We start from the raw sequence: 25,210 nt of genomic DNA on the forward strand, positions 1-25,210 counted from the left end.
GGAAAATAAGAAAAGAGATGGCCAGAAAGCCTGACGTTCCACATGGTCCATAGCTGACCAAAACTGGAAAAGGAGGAGAACCATGCTCCATGGAAAGAACACTATACACTGTTGTAGATGTACGTTTATAAAATGCATTTTAGGGTTGCATGTGTAGAAGGGGGGATTCTTGTTCTCCAATTTATTATTATTATTATATTATTATTATTATTATTATTATTATTTTATATATATAATGTACCCGAATGAGATGGGCCCTAGTTTTCATGATTTGATATTATAATATACATGCAGACATATGGGAATATTACATTATGTACAATGTCAGTTTGGTGTGGACGGAAGGACTTCAACATAGTCAGACGTATTCTCGACAATCTGTCGCCAAGAGTTAAGCCTGTCATTAGGGGTGGTATTATTTCCTTGTCGAAAGCTAAGAGGATTAAATCTAGAACTCACAACAACAATCCTAATTGCAACAAGGAAGTGAGAGAGCATTTATTTCTGAACAAGGTGAAGCCGGTGTGTCACAAAATACAAAGAAGATGACGAAATAGAGTTTCCAACGCCTCAAGGCATTTTGTCGTCAGGTTGCAAGGAAGAGATATTTGAACTAACCGCTGCGGTGTTAGCCAATGACAAAATTTACCACACTCGCAGATGCGCCAACATAAGAGAAACCAAGGCGAACTCCAGTTAGCTTCTCCGATAAAAATAACTAAATTATTCCAACCACAAAATTGAACAGAGGGGATTTTTGTGATATCATCCCAATGTTGATTAATTGTAATTATAATAAATTAAAGTAAAGAATTCTTGGAAATGACCCACGCTAGCTCGCCATTGGTCAAGACGATCACGCCATCAGGGACGCCGACTTAGCGTGTGAAAAGTGGAGGACAGAAATCAAGTGATATCTCCGTGATCGCTGAACGATATGAGATGAGAATACAACACATGAATGTGTATCGCCAGTTTATTAAGTGGGATATATTAAGAGATCCAAATCCAAAAGGAAATGCCAATTTAGGATAACCAACCCCCCTCCCTCTGGTCTGACCCCGGATGACCCACGCGCAAAACCAGGTAGACCATATATTAGGGAGTCGAGCTTCACATCAAACAGTCGTTTGAAATAATTTGATGCGCTGCCACGGTGACTCTGTAACTCAGTACCAGAAAACGCATTATAGATTCTGTTCGAGTTGAATGTACGTTAGTAGTCATGAAGGTGAAGACAAACAGTGATAATTATTCAGAACACAGAGTGTAAATTATCAGTATCACTGTATGTGAAAATAATATATTTCTCAACATTTCATGTGTTAGAATGTACAGATCGACGGAATGCCAATAGTAATTTTTTAAGGCATTGTTCAAAGCCTGAAATAAATATTTCATGATAGACGGTGTAACAATTATTGTAGCAGGGAACTGTAGGAGTGAGGCGATCACGAGATGGCCTTGTATACATCAGGAAGTGACGGATAAAGAACGCGATACGCGCCGGTTCAGATGAAATGACACTTTGTCGTAGTGTGTCATATCTTGTGGTTCGGGCTCAAGGAAGAATATATTGTGCAAATGTAATGGGTCTAGAGTCACCTATAAGTGTTTTTTTTTATTCTTGTATAAATCAGTGTAAATTCTCTAAGTAAGGTATTAATCATGGGTAGTCGCCCAGAAGTGTTTTATTGTGTTAAATTTATAAAGTGCGATATGAAGTACGAGTAAAATTACCATGGGTTCATGAGGCTTCTCATCCGTTACGAGACAATGGAATTCTACATAGGAATGAGTACACCAATTTAATATTTGGGGATGTTATCGCGACAAAACGGGGTTCAGTGTAGATTAATCATGGTTACTTAACATGGTTCGCCTCCTGAATCCATGTTTTTTTTTTTTTATAGACGGACGAACTAATTTATATTAACGTAATAATGGGTTAGATTAATTGATTGAGTATTTGTTTGTTGTATATAATGTAAATATGGGATATGTCTTTCAATTAATGCATGCTGTTTGTGGATAGATTGATTTCAGTTCAATTCAAGAGTTAGATTTCTTTTGTGCTAACCCATTTATTTGATTTTTAATCACTGCGGTGATTATTTGTATGTTAGTATCAATATTTGTTACCAGACAGCCAGATTATGAAAGTGCCAGAGAGTAAATTTTGTGTTGCGTACGGAAGATAATAATAATAATAATAATAATAATAATAATAATAATAATAATAATAATAATAATACTGCTTTATGTGCTTTGTGTGTTCACAAGTTCTATAATAATAGTAATACTGCTGGGTGTGTTTGTGAATGAGAGATAATAATAATGTTCGTGAGTTGGCAAAGGAAAGTAAACTAATAATAATAGTAGTAATAATAATAATAATAATAATAATAATAGTAATAATAATAGTAATAATAATAATAATAATAGTAATAATAATAATAATAATAATAATAATAATAATAATAATAATAATAATAATAATAATAATAATAATAAAGACCCACTTTCGCCATCTACCCAGAATGCAAATGACTTGGTGTTCTCCCGTCCAAGCTCTCGGAGAGTTCCAAATTGATCATGTTGCAATCTCCAGGAGAAACAGCTCTGAGATTATCAATATCAAGGTAAAGAAAGGCATCAATGTGGCCTCAGATCATTATGTGTCTCTTATCAAATTCAAACCAATTCCCGCAAACACAAGGAAGACAACCAAACAGATCACACGCTTTGACAATGATAAACTTTGGCAAAGGGTCGAGGAGTTCCAGGAGAAGGCTAGACCAAATGACTGTGACTTTAACAACGCCAATAGTCTCCTTGTTGAGGCCGCCAAAGACGTTGCAGAAATCAAGAGAAGCAAAAAGCATGCCTGGTGGAATAGTTCCTGCGAATCAGTCCTCCAAGAAAGACTCATTGCGTGGAAACAGTACTACTCTACGAAAACAGAAAATGATTGGGAAACCTACAAAACCCAACGTGCCCAAGCAGCTAGGGTGTTAAGAACTGAGAAACGTAAATACGAAAAATCTCTCATTGAAAAGATAGAACAAAACTTCAGGAAGAATGAAAGCAGAGAGTACTACAGAGCCTTCAAACGCAAACTCACTGGCTATAAACCACCATCTCTATGCTTTGAGTGAAAGGACGGCACACTGGCGACGTCAAATGAAGAAAATTGCAGCATTCTGGCAGATTACTTCAAGAATTTACTTAATTGCTCTAAACCGCAAAGCGCCATTGAGACCAAGGAACCCTTACTCAGGTACCCAGATTCCAGACCACCCGACAGAGATGAGATCAAGCGCCATATTGCCCGTCTCAAAAATAACAAAGCACCGGGGGAAGACTCAGTAGTAGCAGAACTATGGAAATATGCCCCAGAGGAATCACTTGATATCTTGCAAAAGCAAATAGAAGAAATTTGGAACAAGGGGACCCTACCCGAAGATTGGAAAATAGCTTTGATCCATTCATTACACAAAAAAGACAACATGAAGAACATCTACAACTACAGAGGAATATCTTTGCTACCCGTGCCTTACAAAATTCTATCACTTGCCATCCTGGAGCGTTTGGAAGCACAAGTCGAACATCAAATAGGTGAATACCAAGGAGGGTTCAGAAAAGGTCGCTCAACAGCTGAACAGATCCAAAATCTCAAAACGATCATCAGATATTGTACACTAAGGTCCAAGCAGTATGTGTCTGTCTTTGTGGACTTTAAGAAAGCGTACGACTCCATTGACCGGGAAGTCCTGCTAAGCATCTTAAATGAATTTGGAGTTGATTTGAAACTGCTGGCATTAATTAGAGCCACCCTGACTGATACAAAATCCAAGGTGAAGTTCCACGGATGTCTCTCGCATTCCTTTGACATCAAAACAGGAGTCCAACAAGGTGATGGGCTATCCCCGATACTCTTCAACTGTGTTCTTGAAAAGATCATCAGAACCTGGCGGGTGAGATTACAGGAAACCAACTACAGTCCATTGAGAATAGGAACAAAATCCAAGGGGATCGCAACAGACTGCTTAGCATTTGCCGATGATATTGCTGTTCTCTCAAACGACATAGAAACCGCTAGAGCTCAAGTTGAAATTTTAAAGGAAATTGCCGAACAAACTGGTTTGCAGATATCGTTTGAGAAAACAGAAGTAATGACTAACATCAAAGAGCCTCCACCAAAACTCCATACAAAATACGGGGACATAACCCGAGTAGACAAATTCAAATACCTAGGTGAGATCATCATGAAAAATGGACTGGACAAAGAAGCACTTCAGGAGCGAGTACGCAAACTGGAAATAGCCTACCAAACATCCCGCACAATCTACAACAAAAAATGCCTTTCCCAAAACACCACGGTACGTCACTATGAAACAGTTCTGAAGCCACTAGTTCTATATGCAGCCGAAACCCTGTCTCTAAATGCCAACTAAGGACTCCTTGAAGAACTGGAGAAAAGAGAACGCAAAATTGTGAGAGGAATCTTGGGATCAAAGTACAGAAATGGAATCCATCAAAAGAGATCCAACAAGGAAGTCTACAGCAAAATAGAGAAAATCACCGACACGATCAGAAAAAGACGGGCACGATTTTACGGTCATCTGAAAAGAATGGACAGAAGAAAGTTAACTAAAGAAATCGTTCACTTTTTTGATTCAAACCCCAAAACTACAATTCCCTGGTTTAGAAATACCAAAGAAGACCTGCAAATGCTACATATCTCAGCTGAAGACGCCCTTAACAGAGATCCTTCCGCAAGAAAATATTGACGAACGGGCTAAACCGAGATGGGCAACCGAAGAGAAGACACGGAGCCCCATGGACAGAGGAGCATAAGCAGGCCCACTCACAAAGAATGAGGGAAATTTGGGCTCTAAAGAAGGCCAAGTTCAGTGTCAAATGCAACAAGACTTAACGTGGTCCTTGATGGCCCCAACGAATTATATATATATATAAAATAAGATTTTGTGTGTTTGCAAGTTAAAGTGCTTCATGAGTTGGCTAGTGCAAATAATAATCAATGTGGAGATGACATGTAGCGTTAATGAATTTAACTTCAGGCAGTAAGTTTGATTTTACGTAAATTGTTGATTTCACGTTTTTGGACGTTATCTTAACCATTAAAATTTGTTTCCAAGCGATCGAGGCACTTGAATTAGAATGGTCATGATATGTTGAAAGCCCAGAATGGTTTGAGCCCATATGTAGAGTTGGAAGTCATGAGGGACGAAAATCCGGCATGAAGTAAAATTGAGCCGTACTGTTTGTAACGATGAATCTCAAGGCCTAAGATGATACAAAATGCCGATTCTGGTGTTATGAGTGGCAGAATCCACGCACCGAGGATTAATATACGAATTAAATGTTTGAAGAGTTCCAATGAAAAAAAAGATGGACTTCAAATGAATTGGAAGGAATAGTTTAGCAATCGCTGGCATTGGAGGTATTTGCTCAGCCACGATGTGCCATAGGTTGTGAGATGTGTCTTGGGAGGACCTTTGTCCCCATATAAATTAACGGCAGTACGAAACTGAAGGTGCCATCCCGAATACCGTGTTGTCCCGATGATGATGATGATGATGCTTGTTGTTTTAAGGGGCCTAACATCGAAGGTCATCGGCCCCTAATGGTACGAAATGAAAGAACAAAAATTGCAAAGGCATCCACTGACCAAAATAAAAATAAAATATGGCATGAAGAATGAATGGATGGACAGGAACTCAACAAAACACAAAACAAACAAACAAAAGCCAGTGGATCGGACTCAATACAGATCGAAAATAACATTACTACCGACCAAGGAACCACTTATAAAGCACAATGATGCTTGGTGTCTAAAGTGGGTGCAAAATCCACGTCTAAGGCCCCACAGAATGGTACATGTTGCGAGTAAAATAGAACCATGGTATGTGTCATGTTGGGGTATTAATCAGAAGTAGCGAAGACTCACGGTGTTCCACAAAAGATGGTACTACTCACAAGTATTGCAATACGTACAAGTAACGCAGACCTATGGTGTGTCTCACACAATGGCCCAACTCAGAGCCAACGCAAACCGAGAAGGTTCCCCACCTAGGTGTACTAAACACGGGCGCCGGTATTCCCGTGGTGTTCCTCACATAGTGGGTACTAATCACAGGCAACGCAGACCCACGGTGCTGCTCATATAGTGGTACAACTCACAGGCTACGCCCAGACCCGCGGTGTTGCACACATGAGTACCACGCACGGGTACTGGAATCCACCAAACCAGGCTTTAACTGCTACTAATCACAAACCTATTTCGTACCGAATTTAGTGGTACTACTCGCAAGTACAGGCAACCTATGGTGTTCCCCGCGTGATGGTATGATTCAAAATGTGTTTCATGGTTCCAATTCAGTCAGCCCTTGGTCGCCCCTTTTAGTCGCCTCTTACGACAGGCAGGGGATACCGCGGGTGTATTCTACATGTGCGTCCCCCACCCGCAGGGGATCCGTGTTGTCCCGACCCATATAAAGCAGATCTTGGTGGTTCATAACGGGAATTAACATATGTGACTGAATTCTAAAGAGTGGAAATTAAAATATCAAACTTTCCATTTTTAATAATAATAATAATAATAACAATAATAATAATAATAATAATAATAATAATAATAATAATAATAATAATCCAAGTGAATCTTGTCTTAAATCAATTGCTTAGTGCCAAAGTAGACCGAAATTGTAAAAGCTTGTGCATTAACCATAGATATCGCTACCGGTAGTGTAACATGTGAAATTAAGTGACCATAATAATAATAATAATAATAATAATAATAATAATAATAAGAGAATAATAGGAAGAATTTATTCGATTAATTTGAGAATAATTATGGTGAGATCACGGTAAAATATTAAATCCATGATGAATAAGTAATACGATAATGATAATCTCCACTGATGATGATGATAATAATAATAATAATAATAATAATAATAATAATAATAATAATAATAATAATAATAATAATGAAAAGTTGAAGAAGGAGAAGAAGAACTTGTAATAGTATTTTGAGAATAATAATAATTAATGAAAGGAAATTAAGATATTTTATGGACGATAATTCATTGTTACAATAATAATAATAATAATAATAATAATAATAATAATTGTACCGGGCGGTACTCCTCCACGACGCAAGTTCAAATCTTGCGCCAATTGAAACTCCTCTACAGGAGAAGCTCTGAACTTTACAACTGAACTAGTTCTACGGTTTATTAGAAGATGTCACCGAGTGTTCGTGATTTACTTTTGTTTTTCATGGATCAAGAAGTGTGGACATTCTCTAACAGATGTCTCTACAAAAAACTATGGTAATACACTCTGGTGTAATGGAATGAACTTTCCTGAAGAAATTTAGTATTCATAAGTTTTGTTTTTACTATATTTTGTTCTGTTATCTTTGGGTTGGCAACATTAATCCTTTCTATCCGCCTGTTTTGAATTTAGCCAATCCCGAATTTCTTTAATTTATTTCCAACCAATCATGTATGTCTCGTTCGACATAGATATGTTGCTCTAAGCTATCCAATAAAGTTGAGGGGGTGTGTCTACTCATTCCTGAAAGGTCTTGAATTTTCCACGAGGGTATAAAACTGCTGTTTTTCTTGTCTCGGGGCCACTAGTATAACATCTAACTCAGTGTGTGGATATGTAGCAGGGGGCGGGAAGCGCCTCTTTCTTCAAGCAGCAGCTCTTCAACAAGGTAATGGCCTTTTAACATCTTCATATCTTGCTAGCTCAGCAGTTTAACTCTCGGGGAGGGTTCGAAACCTTTAGTATGTAACCTACCTTTTAAAATGTAAATTCCTTTTCTGTCTATGTAAAATCTACAAATCTCTTTTACTGTAAAGCGGGGATAGAGAGTGCTTTACCCTCTCGAACTCCCCTTCATTTTGAAATTGAGGTGACTACGTTTTTATAACCGTTTCTTCTCTTCCTTAATATATTAAAGTTTTCTCATACGGGTCACCTCCTTAGCTTGGGATTAGCCCTTGTGTTTCGGCCTCGTGCTACATAGGCTTTAAAACAAAAAACCTTAGTGTAGGAGTGCAAGTAATCGCCTCCATTCAAGTTTGTATTTTGGGCCATTTATTTAACTCGTTTGGTTTTCCTTCCTGAGAAGGCCCAGTAGATTGGGTACGAAGTACGTCTGTACCATTATATGTGTGCCTTGAGGGCAGTTAGGAGTGAAGTTTGTTGTGGCCTTTGATAGGCTTGTAAAATTGAGAGCGGGTCTGCTCTTTCCTAAATTTGATCTCTGCGTGCCTCTAGGAGGCTTAACATTGTAATTAGGGGCAAGTGCTCCTTGGCATGATGGGGTTTTCTGCCCCTTTGTTTAATTTTGTACCTTGGTAAAGTTGGGCCAATTGCTCAAGGATTGTAATTGTGGGGCTCGAAGCCCAGATCTTGTAATTATCCCCTAACACTTATAATTTCTTTGTACCTGATTTTGGCTTGTTGTTGACTTGTTAAGTTTTCAAATTCTATGTCACCACTGTTAAGTTTTGAAAATATAACCTTTGTTGAAATTTTAATTCATCTTTCAAACTTGTAGTTAGACGCATTCCAGCCCGCACCTTCTTTCACCTCTGCTGATCCACCAAACTCCGTAATAATAATAATAATAATATTGTATTAGGAAACTGATCATAAATTTGTGCGGATAAATTACGAGGAAGAACGACCCTTCATTTGAAACATCGGCAAGGGTTAGCATATAACCATCCCGGAATATAAATGATAATAATCAAATACAGGATTATAATTGAAATTAATGATAATAATAAAATAATTGATGGTAATCACAGAATATGATAATGATCAGATCAAGAATGATATATTATTTAATAATCATAGGAGGATATGATAGGGACAGTTGTCCTGTGTCGAACTTGTCAGAACCAGATGTTGGGTTTCCACGGGGGAGATTGTTAGCGGTAGATACGAAATAACCAACAGACGGCACATGTCTTCATTGTCAGAGCATAGTAATGAACCTTTCCGTATATCTTGTCGTATTGACAAATGTAAATATTGAGACAAGCTTTGAGTTAATGAGCTTATAACTGGCATGTTTGTGAATCTGGAAATATAGGCTAGAGTTTGTCCGTACTATAAATTCCCCTTTTAAATACGATAACATTTCCATGGTGGGGGTCTGGCTCACCAGAATGTACATACCGGAGGTGTCTCGTGTCCAACGGAACAAGGAGATGACAGTAAATAGTTACTCTCATGCCTTCATCTCCGAAAAAAGATCTCCAGTGGTGAGATGTCAACTCATACAGATGTGGATTCGATCCCCAATAACCAATGGGGCGAATTCACCAAATATTGTACACTACCAGTGTAGTGAGGTGAATACTAGTATTATGTCATTTCTGTTTCAGGATGAAAGAGTCCCAATGTAATAATTGTCATCATGTACAGTTAGCAAAATAAGTCAATAAATTGTTCCTCATTGCAATTTCAATAGGAAACAGTTTCCATATCTTTTTATTGTAGTTAGTCCAGTATGCCCATGAAATTTAAGCTGTCACTTCCCAGTCCTATTGTGGAGTCTATGATTTGTATCCATCAATGAGCCCCCCCCCCCCCCCCCCCGTTACCTTAATTTGCATGCCCCGTTCATTCCTGTGTTCATTTGGTGCGTCGATATATATTTTGATAGTTTTCTGTTTTATTATTATTTATTATTTATTTACATATTTTACGCTCACATTGGAGCACTGAAATCAATACATTTGAGTTAATTTCTGGGACGCAGGAGTTGAGCGGGTGCAATAATTCGCTGGGGCCATCAAGGACCACATTAAGTCTTGTTGCATTTGACACTGAACTTGGCCTTCTTTAGAGCCCAAATTTCCCTCATTCTTTGTGAGTGGGCCTGCTTACGCTCCTCTGTCCAAGGGGCTCCGTGTCTTCTCTTCCGTCGCTCGTCTCGGTTTAGCCCGTTCGTCAAAATTTTCTTGCGGAAGAGATCTCTGTTAAGGGCGTCTTCAGCTGAGATATGTAGCATTTGCAGGTCTTCTTTGGTATTTCTAAACCAGGGAATTGTGGTTTTGGAGTTTGAATAAAAAAAGTGAACGATTTCTTTAGTTAACTTTCTTCTGTCCATTCTTTTCAGATGACCGTAAAATCGTGCCCGTCTTTTTCTGATTGTGTCGGTAATTTTTTCTATTTTGCTGTAGACTTCCTTGTTGAATCTCTTTTGATGGATTCCATTTCTGTACTTTGATCCCAAGATTCCTCTCACAATTTTGCGTTCTTTTTTCTCCAGTTCTTCAAGGAGTCCTTTGTTGCCATTTAGAGACAGGGTTTTGGCTGCATATAGAACTACTGGCTTCAGAACTGTTTCATAGTGACGTACCGTGGTGTTTTGGGAAAGGCACTTTTTGCTGTAGATTGTGCGGGATGTTTGGTAGGCTATTTCCAGTTTGTGTACTCACTCCTGAAGTGCTTCTTTGTCCAGTCCATTTTTCATGATGATCTCACCCAGGTATTTGAATTTGTCTACTTGGGTGATGTCCCCGTATTTTGTATGGAGTTTTGGTGGAGCCTCTTTGATGTTAGTCATTACTTCTGTTTTCTCAAACGATATCAGCAGACCAGTTTGTTCGGCAATTTCCTTTAAAATTTCAACTTGAGCTCTAGCGGTTTCTAGGTCGTTTGAAAGAACAGCAATATTATCGGCAAATGCTAAGCGGTCTGTTGCGATCCCCTTGGAATTGGTTCCTATTCTTAATGGACTGTAGTTGGTTTCATGTAATCTCACCCGCCAGGTTCTGATGATCTTTTCAAGAACACAGTTGAAGAGTATCGGGGATAGCCCATCACCTTGTTGGACTCCTGTTTTGATGTCAAAGAAATGCGAGAGACACCCGTGGAACTTCACCTTGGATTATGTATCAGACAGGGTGGCTCTAATTAATGCCAGCGGTTTCAAATCAACTCCAAATCCATTTAAGATGCTTAGCAGGACTTCCCGGTCAATGGAGTCGTACGCTTTCTTAAAGTCCACAAAGACAGACACATACTGCTTGGACCTTAGTGTACTATTTGGTGTTCGACTTGTGCTTCCAAACGCTCCAGGATGGCAAGTGATAGAATTTTGTATGTCACGGGTAGCAAAGATATTCCTCTGTAGTTGTTGATGTTCTTCATGCTGCCTTTTTTATGTAATGGATGAATCAAAGCTATTTTCCAATCTTCGAGTAGGGTCTCCTTGTTCCAAATTTCTTCTATTTGCTTTTGCAAGATATCAAGTGATTCCCCTGGGGCATATTTCCATAGTTCTGCTACTACCGAGTCCTCCTCCGGCGCTTTGTTATTTTTGAGACGGGCAATGTGGCGCTTGATTTCATCTCTGTCGGGTGGTCGGGAATCTGGGTACCTGAGTAAGGGTTCCTTGGTCTCAATGGGGCTTTGCAGTTTAGAGCAATTAAGTAAATTCTTGAAGTAGTCTGTCAGAATGCTGCAATTTTCTTCATTTGACGTCACCAGTATGCCGTCCTTTCGCTCAAAGCATAGCGATAGTGGTTTATAGCCAGTGAGTTTGCATTTGAAGGCTCTGGAATACTCTCTGATTATTATTATTATTTTTATTATTATTATTATTATTATTATTATTATTATTATTATTATTATTATTATTATTATTATTATTATTATTATCATCATGAAGGAAACAAAATCTTGGTTCTGTGCAATAAAATGGTGATGAAGACTGTCAGAACACGCTATAACAGGCCTGGTGGCTATTTCGTTTTCATGTCTGGCTGACCCTTGGAACCCTTGTTTCTGCTGTTCTGGAAAACATCAGAGAGCTTGAGAATGATGCCAGAAAGAATCTTTGGTTCTGGTGTTCTGTCAAGTGTTTTAGAGTGTTCTGGCATCTGCCAGAGGATGCGAGTATGTTCCACCCAGATCTAAGAAGACGCGAATGCTGCCCGCAGATGATTGGTCGATTGATGATATACTAAGACAGGAGTTAGCATTTTGGATTCTGATCTTGGATCTCTGTCAAGGTGGACGTGTCTGTTCTGAGCTCACGCTCTTCCTCGCGAATTCCAGCCAAGGTAGTCAGGTAATGTAAGTTTTATTTTCTTTAACATGGCTTCACTTAAACCTTTCCAGTTGCAGGAATTTTAGGGGTCAGTTTTGCATCTTCGATGATTTAATTTAAATAAAAAAGTGCTTTTCAGCGCTATGACGCATTATTTGACGGACAAGCAACCTTTCCATATAAACTGTAATATTTAAAACATGTTATTGTAATTTTCTTTGCTAGCCTGTTCCTGGTAGAATGGAACAAAACCAATGCAATAAGGGATTCTTCAATTCGAAAATAGGTTTGTAACCAGATACACTGCCACCTCGTGATACGTATGCATTATATGGAAGTAATTGCTTGTCATGTTTCCGGAATCCCCTTGATGTCCGTTAGCTTACTTGTGTTTGATCCATGTTTCTAAATTTTAAATTCCTCTGAAATCACTATTAAACCTGACAGCATTTATTTGGTGCACAGAACATCACTCAGGTTCTGAAAGGAATGACTACCAACAGGGTTCCCATTAGCAATCTAAAAATGTTTTCATGGTATTTTCCCTGCATTTTCCGTGGGATATTCCAGTTTTCCCTGCATTAAATTTAGGGAGACATGGTACATAAGAGCAACGCTCAAGTATCTTTATCATATTCTGGAATCATAATCTTGAAATATATTTTGAGTAAACACTTACAATAGCATAAAGAACTTGGAATAAATGTATCATAAGTCAAACAAGCTACATCTTATCATGAAGTGCCAAACTGTGAAGTGGGTTATCAGTAATCCTATCGTAAACAGCCACAACAAGAAACACTACAATCAACAAATATGAACTACATTGCTCACAGCAAGCTATCAGTCAACTACTCTTCAAACTAACGCCTGTGTTCATCAGGGACCTTATTCTTGAAATTGATGTGAGTGAACGCGATAGTCTCTACACATAAGCATATGGGTTAGTGTTCAGAAACTCATGAATAAGATCACAGTTCCTGTAAGAAATGGGAGTGTATACTGTACAAAGAAACAAGCACGACTGGCATATTCCTTTCTTTATCGAGATTTTTCTCTGACGACTTTGCCTTTCCGCTGATGCAAGTGAGAAACAGATATAACTTGAAACCAATATTCTCTCAACTATGGGTAAATAAAGCAAGCATCAAACTCGAATTATTATCATTATCATTACTTGTTTGTATGGCTATGAAGTGTTACATCCAGTTAGTATTTTTATTATTATAATTACGATACGATCACATTGTTTGTGAGGTTATGTCATGAAACCTGTGATGTACATACATATTTATATGAGTTTGGTTAATGTAAATACCTGTAAATTAATATTATATAATTTATTCTTACCTGTATATATAATTTGTAGTATACTATGGTATTTTGAAACACACTGTAACTCCCAGAAAGGCACTAAATGATGGTAGAATATGTACATTATGATCTATGTATTAGGCACTCTAGAATTTTTGAGAAGGTATTTTTTAAAGTCAAATATATATGAAAGTTTATTTGTTCCACATTTTCAATACATGAAGAGAATTTAAAAAATAATTCAAACTGTAGGGACATGTTTGGCTCTTTAATTAAGAGCATCATCAGCCTATATCTCAAACTGAAAGGTAAAAACTTAGGTACCTGATCGTAATTAAATTAAATATAAATGTGAAGATGATGTTACAAATAGTGAGCGAAATGGTTGACAATAGTTTAAAGATTGAAATATGGATAGTCGTAAAATTTATACACCCTCCTGAAAGTCCTCGTTTAGATATAGCAAATAGGTGTCCTGTGGCGGTTAATTGCTAAGTTGAAGCAAGAAGAGTAGTAGAGAAAATTTATCAGTGTTAAATATTTCGAATGTTGGGAATAAATCAGAGTGGAGTTCAGATCCAATTCTTAAAATTTATAGCATAGAGACGCTTCTGTTATTATATTATCTTTTGTTTTTTATGTCTTTGATTATTTTAGTTTGGTTAAGAATAGTACTTTTATTTAATCCTTCAGTTAATGATGGTAGTTTCTTAAAATTTATAGCATTGACTTTGTGCTTTCATTACTGGATTTGAAAGCTTCACAGCAAACTGATAAACCTATGAAGGCTTTCAGCTCTGTCATATCTACATTTCTCAATTCTGTGATTTGCACTTGTTTCTCTCTCAGGTGAGTTTAACATTTGTCCATCAAAGAATGATACTGAGAATATCATTCGTTATGAGAAGATTCCACACAGGTATGGGATCAGCTTCATTACTAATTTGAACTGCATGTCGTAAAGCTGGGAATATTAAAATGTTTCAGCGTCCGAGAATGCTTGGGGACGCAGGGTTTTGAAGACCATTTATACTGATTTTTCTCGTAATAATGAAGTATAACTACACCGTCATTACTTTCATTGGCAGATTCACTCACACAATTTTCTTCTATCTCATAGTTCACTGTACTAACTACTACTACCTCATTATTTTCACTATTTTTGGAATCTGAGCTATGATCACTATGAACAGCAATATTGCCTTCACAAATGTATTGATCCCTACAGTTCTCTTCAAGCCACTCCTGCACAACTTTAGTAAAGTTTTCACTTGTAACAGATGTTCTGGAAGTATCCATATTAGTTTTATTTTTGACACTAGTTCGTGCAGGACTATTTGTATCATAAGCATTCTTCATGAAGTGTTATCAATGAGACAGTTCACTTCACACCCATTGATAACATAAATACAGAGGTCCGGTCTCACAGGCTGCTTCTAGAAGATCAATCATGACTGCGTCTAATCTTGAAGTTATTACGGTCATACTACAGTGGGGGAAGTTATTTTCAGAACGCAACAATAAGGTAGCTAGCAGCGTAAATTATTGAGACTGGAGTTTTGAGATACTGAAAATAAACAATGCAGTAGTGGTCTTGGTGACCGGACTTCACTACTTGAGAGTTAACATACTGCTGAAAAACTGCTTCTGACTTCTATAAATCCTCACATATACACTCCCATTGTTCATTTATGATTCCTTGAATGTCCTTCCTGAAAATTGCTCCTGCCTTAAATGCAAAGACCAATAACTATCTTGCCACTGAAATACTGCACATTCTCCTGAACTCTTTTTTGTTATCTCAAACTTGGCAAGTTCTTAGTCATAAAATGACTTTACCCAACAGATGACATGAAAGTAGAAGAAATAATTAACAATCTTCTAATTAACAATCATGAAGTTAAAATAAATGCTAGTGAAACAGTCTATTTAAGATTTTTATCATATAAGGAGACAGAATCTCAATCATACATGTTCAAATAAGGAAGCTAACAGAAGCAGAATATTATTACCCTACACACATAGGAAAGATGGAAAGCAGTGACTTAACGTGTAAACATGTGCAGATAGAATACACATAAATGAAAAATATGGGTAAAAAGTTTTAGGCTGTAGCCTTTGTCAGTAGATGACAAAATGACTGTTGACACTTAGGGAGGGAGGGGGAATTGGGTGAGACAAGAAAATTGACAAATGCTTCCATAGACCTAAGCCCCTTTTGATGTTAAACTTCAGAATCTCGAAGGGAAGAACGGTCTAAATGATAATAATGTTATTTGCTTTTACGTCCCACTAACTACTTTTTAAGGTCTTCGGAGACGCCGAGGTGCCAGAATTTAGTCCCGCAGGAGTTCTTTTACGTGCCAGTAAATCTACCGACACGGGGCTGTCGTATTTGAGCACCTTCAAATACCACCGGACTGAGCCAGGATCGAACCTGCCAAGTTGGGGTTAGAAGGCCAGAGCCTGAACCCTCTGAACCACTCAGCCCGGTAATGGTCTAAAGATGGGGGGCTTAAATGTTTACGGATTTTAACTGTGAAACACTGACCAAATGACATTTGATGGTGCCGCATTTCAATGAGTCAAATGATCCATGTTGTGGTTTTGTACCTACTATGGTGGACATATATTCATTTGGCTCAAGTAAAGTCGTAGTAGAAAGCATAAGATACATGCGAGGAAAGGATATTTCAAAGGTGTACTTGACAATCCAAATTTAGCTCCTGTTGTGATTCTCATACTTTGACTGTAGTATTTAAACTTAGATCATAATGTTCAAGAACTTGTGTGTATGTATATATATTTACCAACCAAACTAAAGGTGGTGGTGGTGATTATTGTTTTAAGAGGAAGTACAACTAGGAAACTATCCACTATTAACATTAATCAGAGTGAAAAAAATGGAAGGGGTACAACACTTCAAAAAATGAAGGTATTGGACAGAGAAACACAAGGGCCACAAAGGGTAGGAAAGACTCCCTATAGCCCCTGTAAGCTAATGCTGCCAGGGCCTGAAATGAACAAGAGTTGACCAAGCGAGATTTAATAGGATAGATGAAAGTGAGGAGCCTCGCACAGGTAAGTGGAAGCAATGCCAGGACTCAGCTACGGGCCCCGGTAACCAAACTAAAGAGAGGGAACTATCTCATAACAAAAAAGTTTTAAAAATTAAAACATCATAAAAAACAAATCTGCACCTGCAAAACTACTATGTGAAATATTTTAGCTCAGAGATTTAGCTGGTAAGGTTCTGTCATCTAAGGTTCAATATTGTGTGAATATTGACAAGGAATTCTCATTCTTCATGATATATGTGCTGTGGGTCAGTATTTCTCCAAAAATATACTCACATAGTGGTTTTGGCAGGTGCAACAACAATATGTAAAGCAGCATGCTAGTATAGCTCTGACTCAAAAAGAATTGGGATTTCAGGACACTAAGGATGTGCCAGTTCAAGGAAATTTTTCAGAACGTATACCATATTAGAAAGCATAGGATACAATAATTACCACTTCTGAACTAGATTCATACCTTGAAAGCTGAAGATTCTGCAAATCCAGTTGGATGGAATCAACAGCAGGATTTTGGTTCTTTCCTTCCGAGGACAGCATCATGAATTTGTTTCTGATGATCAAACGGCCAAAGTCCAAATGCATAGCATCTAAACTGGCTGTGCTTATTGGTACCACTATAAGAGGAGCCTATGCAAAAAATGAGGATATTAACAAGGTGTTAGGATACAACTGGCAATAGCAATGATGATGATGATGACTTGATCCCACTGTTTAGAGCATATTCACTCACTCTTGGGCCAATGACCTTCGATGTTAGGCCCCTTTAAACAATAAGCATCATCATCATCATCATCATCATTCACTCTTGCTGCCTTATGATACAGGTTATTATTGACTATTTCCTTGAAAACCCCCTTTTCCCAATACATTTTGCAATGGAAAACTTCATAAAGATTTCACATTACATCAAACAGGGTTTTTTTTGCTAGTGGCTTTACGTTGCACCGACAGAGATAAGTCTTATGGCGACGATAGGATAGGAAAGACCCAGGAGTTGGAAGGAAGCAGCCATGGCCTTAATGAAGGTACAACCCCAGCATTTGCCTGGTGTGAAAATGGGAAACCACAGAAAACCATCTTCAGGGCAGCCGACAGTAGGATTCGAACCCACTATCTCCCGGATGCAAGCTAACAGCCGTGCGCCTCTAAATGCATGGCGAACAGGATTTCAAAATATTCCTTCCATACCTAAGATCAACAAAGAGTTTACCATACTTACATAAAATATGTTATTAATTTACCATTTAACTTCAATTTTTAAATTTAATATGATGCTGTATCTACCTGTACACAACTTCTGTACACACATATATATCACAATAGTACAACTTTTTATGAAGTTATTTTGCAAATTTCATTGAATTCCAACCTAAAATAAATCTGTCATAAAAATAACTCATTTACATACCTAGCTAGCCAAACATATGAGTCTTATTACATGCATTAGGTTTATATTTCAAAGCAAAGCAAAGTTACCTCCGTACAGGCCATGAAGGCCCTTGGAGGAGTGGAAGGTAAAAGCTTCCACCATTGTTAACCTCGGCACATGATGGGGTCGATTGGTTAGCCCGGCTGCCTTTGCCCCTAGGAATAAACCTGGTACTCATTTTTGGTGTAGGCTGAGCGAACCTCAGGGCCACATGCACCTCCGGAAGTGGAAATTGTTAAATTTTACGACTTCCTGACGGGGATTCTAACCCACGTACTTCCGGGCGAACCTAGCACGCCTTTACCGCCTCGGCCACGCAGCCCTTAGGTTTTTTTTTCAATTCTTACAAAATACTGGCATGCTAATGGTACAATAACATTCATATCACAATTACAGTAATACTGCAAATCACCATCATCATTAGTCGCTGTGCTCATTAGTGAGCGTCGTGACCTCATAACTCCATCATTTCAGTGTTGCAACCTCGACAAGATGTCACCATCCCGAGCGGTTTTCACATTTCGTTAATATGATCTCAAGTGGTAGCCCAGTGATCTTCTTCACCTGATCTATCCATCTGCTTGCTGTTCTTCCTCGTGGTCTACTGCCTTCAATTTTGGCTTGTAAAATTACCTTTTCCAAGTTCTCTCCGTCTCGTCTTAAAATGTGGCCAAAGAACTGGAGGTAACGCTCGCTCACACGGGAAGATAGGCGTTTCTTGATGCAGAGTTCGTCCACAATGGAAACATTAGTTCTTCTTTCTGTCCAGGGTACACGTAGCATTCTCTGCCAACACCACATCTCAAAGGCATTAATGTGCTTTTTGTCTTTAGCATTCACGGTCCAGGTCACACAGCCGTACAAAAATACGGAGAACACTAGTAATGATTCTACCAAGCGCATCTTCGTGGCTTTTGATTGCTCGGTACTGCCAGATCTTAGTAAGTAGACCTAAGACAATACGTCTTTTTACCTCTTTATCACAGCTTACCGTGACATTGATGACAGACCCCAAGTATAATAATTATTCACCTATATCCCGGTCCTTTAGGCATCCCGTAAGTTGGATTTGACCTTGCCGATCAACTACCATTAGTTTGGTCTTTTGATGTTTATCTCTAGACCATACTGAAGACTAGTGTTCTTCACCCTTGTAAGCAGGTCATGAAGTTCCTCTTCACTACCAGCGATGACAGAAGTGTCGTCTGCAAAGTGCAGGTTATTAATGCATCATCCTTCGGGGGAACCTCTTTCTTGCGCCACGACGGGTGACCCATGTATTGCACCGGCTGTGTCCCCTCTTCCGATTAAATCATGTATTGGAATCAACTGAATGGATCATGCATTAAAAATGATGCTAAGTATCGGCAGCTACGTCTATTTCCATTAATCGGTGAATAATAAATTCATTACGCTTGTACAAATTCCGATTAAAGTAATTATCTTCATTCCACGTTTCACTGTTAGCGTCAAAATAATTTCCGATTTGCTTCACGATACCTCTCAGAGATAACTAATGTGCATCAATAAAGTATATTTTTTTTACGTGAGATCGACTGGGAACCTGCATATCCTTTCATATAATTCACCAGCAATTCAATCCTTCCTTGAATATCAATAAAAAATCATCATGCAAGCTCATTCAACCAAAAATAATCCTGCAAGAATTCAATGTAAGCTGATCTGCTACAATAATGAAAATAAATTGCAATAATAATAATTTAAATGTATAAATTCTTGATTTATTCATGATCATGAATTACTTTGGGATGAATTAATATATTGATATAATGTTTAATTACATGCAACGTCTCTTCTTTCAAAAGATAAACCAATCAAGTCTTTGATTGAGCTTAAACATTCTCCTCGTTAAAGAATTTTGGTTCTCACAACATAAAACAAAGAAAAGTTTACGTAGTTTCATAAGTTGTAATTATCAATCTCATTAGGTAGCAATCTTGCTGGATATTCATGAAATTAAAGTGTCAAGAAAGTTAAAATGTGAATAAAATCATAAGTAAATAAATTAAAAGTGTTCAAATCAAAGTTCCAAAATATCACTTATTCTTATTTACGTTAAGACATTAATCTTCTCATTCTTCTTCGATTGATTTTCAGTTGTAACACTAGAAGAGAAAACAAAGTTCCAAATATTATAGCTCCAAATGGCTATTCTAAATATATTCCGATGCATAAAAAAATATCAATCAGTTTCACCATGTTATTGGATAAATATATCCATATTATTTCCTAAGAAGTAAATGTAGGTATCACCTAATAATAAATTATAACCATTATCCTATCAGGTCTTACATCTATCAAGATTCACGATCGCATCTAAGTTCAATTACTATTTCATAGAATTCTAGAGGATAAAGTTGGTGACAATATTTAATTGTCAATGGTAGAGACTTAAATTAAGAAGATGCTTCCTTCCATCAAATCATGGCTTCGACAACAAATACCAAACAAGACTCGTTACAACATGTGAAATCCTCCTAGAATAATTCGTGTTTACACCTTAATATTTATTATCTGGAGATTTTAATTTTGATGACTGTATATGGTTGTCAACCTACGAATTCTGTAACGTATTTCACCGTATGACTATCCTAACAACCCAAAAATATCTTATGCTGCTATTAAAATCATGTCGTACCGGGCGAGTTGGCCGTGCGTGTAGAGGCGCGCGGCTGTGAGCTTGCATCCGGGAGATAGTAGGTTTGAATCCCACTATCGGCAGCCCTGAAAATGGTTTTCCATGGTTTCCCATTTTCACACCAGGCAAATGCTGGGGCTGTACCTTAATTAAGGCCACGGCCGCTTCCTTCCAACTCCTAGGCCTTTCCTATCCCATCGTCGCCATAAGACCTATCTGTGTCGGTGCGACGTAAAGCCCCTAGCAAAAAAAAAAATCCATGCCGTGAACTAGTCAATTATAATCAATGGTTAGTATCACGTCACGTAATTATTACCAATAAATCACAAATATATATCTCCCTCCATATTCCAACCGTAAACATTATAACTTCGCATTATTCATATCAACAAAAATATATCCCTCAGAATATTTATACTTATAATCTCATCATTACGACGTATAAACTCTTAATTACACATATAAATATCAATCATCTCTCCTTTAGCGGCGTATCTTTTCAATATTCCATTATCAAATGACAACGATGCATTAATGGGTTAAATTTCTACTCAAATACACATAATCACTCTTTCCTGTAAAAGAAATACATGTATGAACAAATCAGGTTCATATTTACTTGTTTGGATTTTCACCGGATTACGTTTTAGTCCATCTCCGTCAATTATGTGTCCGACAAATAATATTTTTTCTTGACAGAATTTTGATTTAGCTAAGTTGATTTTGAAACCTGTGTTTTCCAAATTTTCTAGTAACTGATTAAGTTCGGTACAGTGGTCGTCAAATGTCTCACTTGCAAAGACCAAGTCATCTACGTAACATGTTACATACTCTTTCACCTCGGGCAATAAATTTCTATCTAAAGCTCTTATCAATACTGCATAACTGTTTTTCAACCCGAATGCCAATCTGCAGTATATGCATAGGTCTGGTTGTTAAACATGAATCCTGTCAGAAGTCTTGACTTCTCTTCCAATAATATATGGTGAAATGACAATGTAAAATCTAAGCTCGTGAAATATCTCCTGCCCTTGAATTTCTTTATTATTTCCTTGATCTTGGGAACTTGATCATATTCTGGTATTAATTTTTTGTTTAATTTCCTGCAATCGAGACACACACTTAACTTCCCGTTACTTTTCAAAATCCTCTCTAAGCTATGCATGATTCCTTCCTCTTCCTCAGTGTTACATAGTGGTGTATTCTCTTCCATTTCCCTTTGTGTTTCAAATCCTTCAAATTTCATATGTTCTGAATTTTCCACCTTTTCATTTAGTTTAATTCTTTCTTTCGTTATCTTTCCACTGCCCTCTATAACAGGGAATCTTATTTCCTGCTTCTTCAGATCTATGGTAATTTCTGTAATTATCATGAAATTGATTCCGAGGATTATGTTATACTTTATTTTATTCATAACCATAAATATTACTCTTCCAATCCTTATCTTTAAGTAAGTTTGTATCTTACATTCAACTGATTTATCCAGGATAATTCCTCTTATCTTTGTCTGTGCGACAGGTATTATGGGCAACCTTTCCTTCTGATTAATTTCATCAAATAATGCTCTTCATATTACGCTTATGCTTGCTCCAGAATCGATTAGTCTTCAAGCCATTTATTTGTGTGGTAATGATAGGCAAGTGCACTTTATTTTCTTTGCTTTTTTTCTGCGGTTCCTCCAATAATTCGCCAGGATCAATGTCCCAGGATTCAATTTGCAAGATATACCAACTTTTAATTTTGCTATCTAATTCATCCCAAGTACTATTTTTTTCCATTTCTAATCTCAAATTGGCATTTTTTATTTCGGAAGTCCAATTCATATGTTTGGGCTTCCGGATTCAATTTCTGCTCCTCTCTCTCTTTTCTTTTATATTCTTGAAGTCTAAACTCTCAGCTCCTTCTAAATCCCCGTTTATATTTTGGTCCTTGATTGCTTCTTCCCATTTTTTCTACTCTTGGGTTTCTCTTCTTAATTCTTGAACGCATTGCCTATTTCTATTCTCCCTATTGTTGTATCTATTCACCTGTGCTCCTCGATACATTGGTCTTCGCCTATAACTACCTCTATCTCTTCTGTTTCTATATTGGCTGGGTGGTCGATGATATGGCAAAAAAATTTCATCTTCATTTTGCCTTCTGGCATCGTAACCATTCTGCCTGCATCTGCATCGTCTTTGCTCATTCATCCTTCCTTCATCGTCGCTATATTATCTTTTCCTGGGGTTTCTATCCATACCTCTTCTCTCAGATAGCGATTTTCTCTGACTATCCTCCCAGTTTAATACATTTATCTCTTCCTGATTACTCGTGCTCCTGTTGATCCTTGGTGTTGTATGACTCGATGTCATGTCTAGCAGTCTCAGTATGCTTTCTATTTCGATCGCCGATGTTACATTTGTGGCTGCCAGTAACCTATGGGTTTCTGGAGGGAATTGTTTCTGTAATGTCTTTATTGCTTCCAGTTCGCTAGGTGCTGAATCCAGGTCCTGGAATCTGTAGAATTGATATGAAAAGTAGTCGCTGTACCTAGTCTGTCCCATTGAAGCATATCTTTTTGAATATAACTTCAGCCTAAGATTTTGCTGAATCTCGGGATTCCAGAAACGTTTCAGAAATGCAATCTTGAATTCTTCGTAGTCATGAAAGGTATATTTAAAGGCTTGGTACCATAAATCTGGATTTGCATACAAGTGCTTCTCGATTATCCTCAATTTCTTTCCATCGGGTATCTTATTCTCTCTGAAATATTCCTCCATCTCACGTAAGAATCTCTTCGGTGACATGGCTGCAGTGTTACCAAAGTGTTTAGGTCTGTCATCATGTCTTTATAATGTTTATGATAGCTGGACTTCCATTTCGTTGTTTCCTACAATTACATCCTTATTACTTTGATCTGTTTCACCAGATATTGTCGGTGTTCCCTCTCTTTCATTTACATGTATGTCTACCATCCTCTGCTCATTCAATTGTTTCGACATTTCCAACTTTAGACATCTGAATTTCACCTTTAATGCTCTGAATTTATTTCCTCATCTCATCTATTCCTTGCTCTGTTTTAACTATCCTCTTTTCCCTTTCACTTTTGTTCTTTTTCATCTCTTCATTTATAATCTTCATCTCGTTTCCAATATGGTCGCGTGCTAGAATAAAGTTATCTCCCAACGTCTTGTTTGCCATTTTCATTTTCATTTATATCTTTCAATTTCTCATCATACTGATTCCATCTTTCTTGAGAATCTATTCTCATCGAGTCCATATTATCCGTTAATTTCTTAATTTCATCCTCTTTCAATCCTTGGATGTAATTTTTACTTTCTGTTAATTCCTGTCTAATTTTATTTATTTCATTATCATTATGGATATCTTCCATTTTCTCCATCATTTCAGTTCGAAGATCGTTTAATCTGGTTTTCATCTGGGAAACTTCTTCAATTTTACCAATTCCTACTCTTATCATCTCTTCTGCATTCTTCTCATTTATCCCATCTGGCTTTGATGTCTTTCTTCTCGTTTTCTCTGATATTCTTCTTGTCTCGGATTACATTCTTCTTGTTTCTGTTGGTACTCTTCTCGAAATCTTCCAAATATCTCTTCCAACTGCATCTTTGACTCTTCTTATTTCCTCATCACTTATTTCAATATTTCTATTATTCCCTTCTGTTCTCCTTTTGTCTTGTCTAACTCTTCAGTTATCTTATTTATCTCCTCATCCTTTTTCATAAATCTCTTGTCCTGCTCTCCTTTTGTCTTTTCTACGTTCTCAATTATTCTATTTATCTGCTCATCCTTTTCCTGTAATTTCTCTCCATGCTCCTGCTGATATTCCTCGAATTTCGAACGGAGCTGATTTATACTTGTCATCTTAATGTTCATTATTATTCAACTTCACTAGAGTTTCTATCTCTCTAATTGTTTATAACTTATAATCACTAAAATGATATCAATTTTTCAATCAATATGGGACTGACAATCTGACTTCCCCCAATAACCAGCTATTCTACTATCCCAGTTATTCAAGAAATTCAAAATAAACATTTTTGATATTTTAATTATCAACCTATTAACTATTGCTATCTCAACATAATATGACATGATGATCGAAATTAACATTATAAATTATCTTAACCTATTAATTATTTAAATTATTATTGCAACATTTCATTATTATTATTATTATTATTATTATTATTATTATTATTATCCACTTCTTCTTCAGCTTCTCTTTCACATCCATATGACTTCTTGTGTAACTCTCAACTTCTTCTTCTTTTCGGTTTCTTCCGTAAGTATCCAATCTCAATCATTTCTCTTTGTATCAGTGCTGGTTATTATTTTTATATATAGATATCCTTCATCTTTTTTTTACATAAAAACTCCCATGCCAAGTATCCTCAGTCTTGTCGCATTATCAGGCGCAAATTCAATTTACTGAACAGTCCTCTTGTAATTAGACTAGGCATCCTCAGTTTTGTTCCAACATTTTTGGGCTTTCGATTTAATGCTTAGGCTAAGCATCCTCAGTCTTGCTCCAACGGTGAACATCAATTTAATGTTTAGGCTAGGCATCCTCAGTCTTGCTTTCAATGGTAAGCGCTAATTTAATGTTGCGCCCA

At 37.3% G+C, this 25,210-nt stretch overlaps 1 protein-coding gene across 1 annotated transcript in view; it reads right to left on the reverse strand.

Annotated features, from left to right (window-relative positions):
* The window catches only part of LOC136885511 (intermembrane lipid transfer protein Vps13), a 1,358,975-nt gene that overhangs the window by 755,412 nt on the left and 578,353 nt on the right, over window positions 1-25,210 (reverse strand). The window contains exon 22 of the mRNA XM_067158109.2: window positions 16,964-17,133. Coding sequence (XP_067014210.2) covers window positions 16,964-17,133 — 170 coding nt within the window. The remainder of the gene's footprint in view (window positions 1-16,963; window positions 17,134-25,210) is intronic.

Source organism: Anabrus simplex, chromosome 1, assembly GCF_040414725.1.
Source record: "Anabrus simplex isolate iqAnaSimp1 chromosome 1, ASM4041472v1, whole genome shotgun sequence".
Taxonomy (NCBI): domain Eukaryota; kingdom Metazoa; phylum Arthropoda; class Insecta; order Orthoptera; family Tettigoniidae; genus Anabrus; species Anabrus simplex.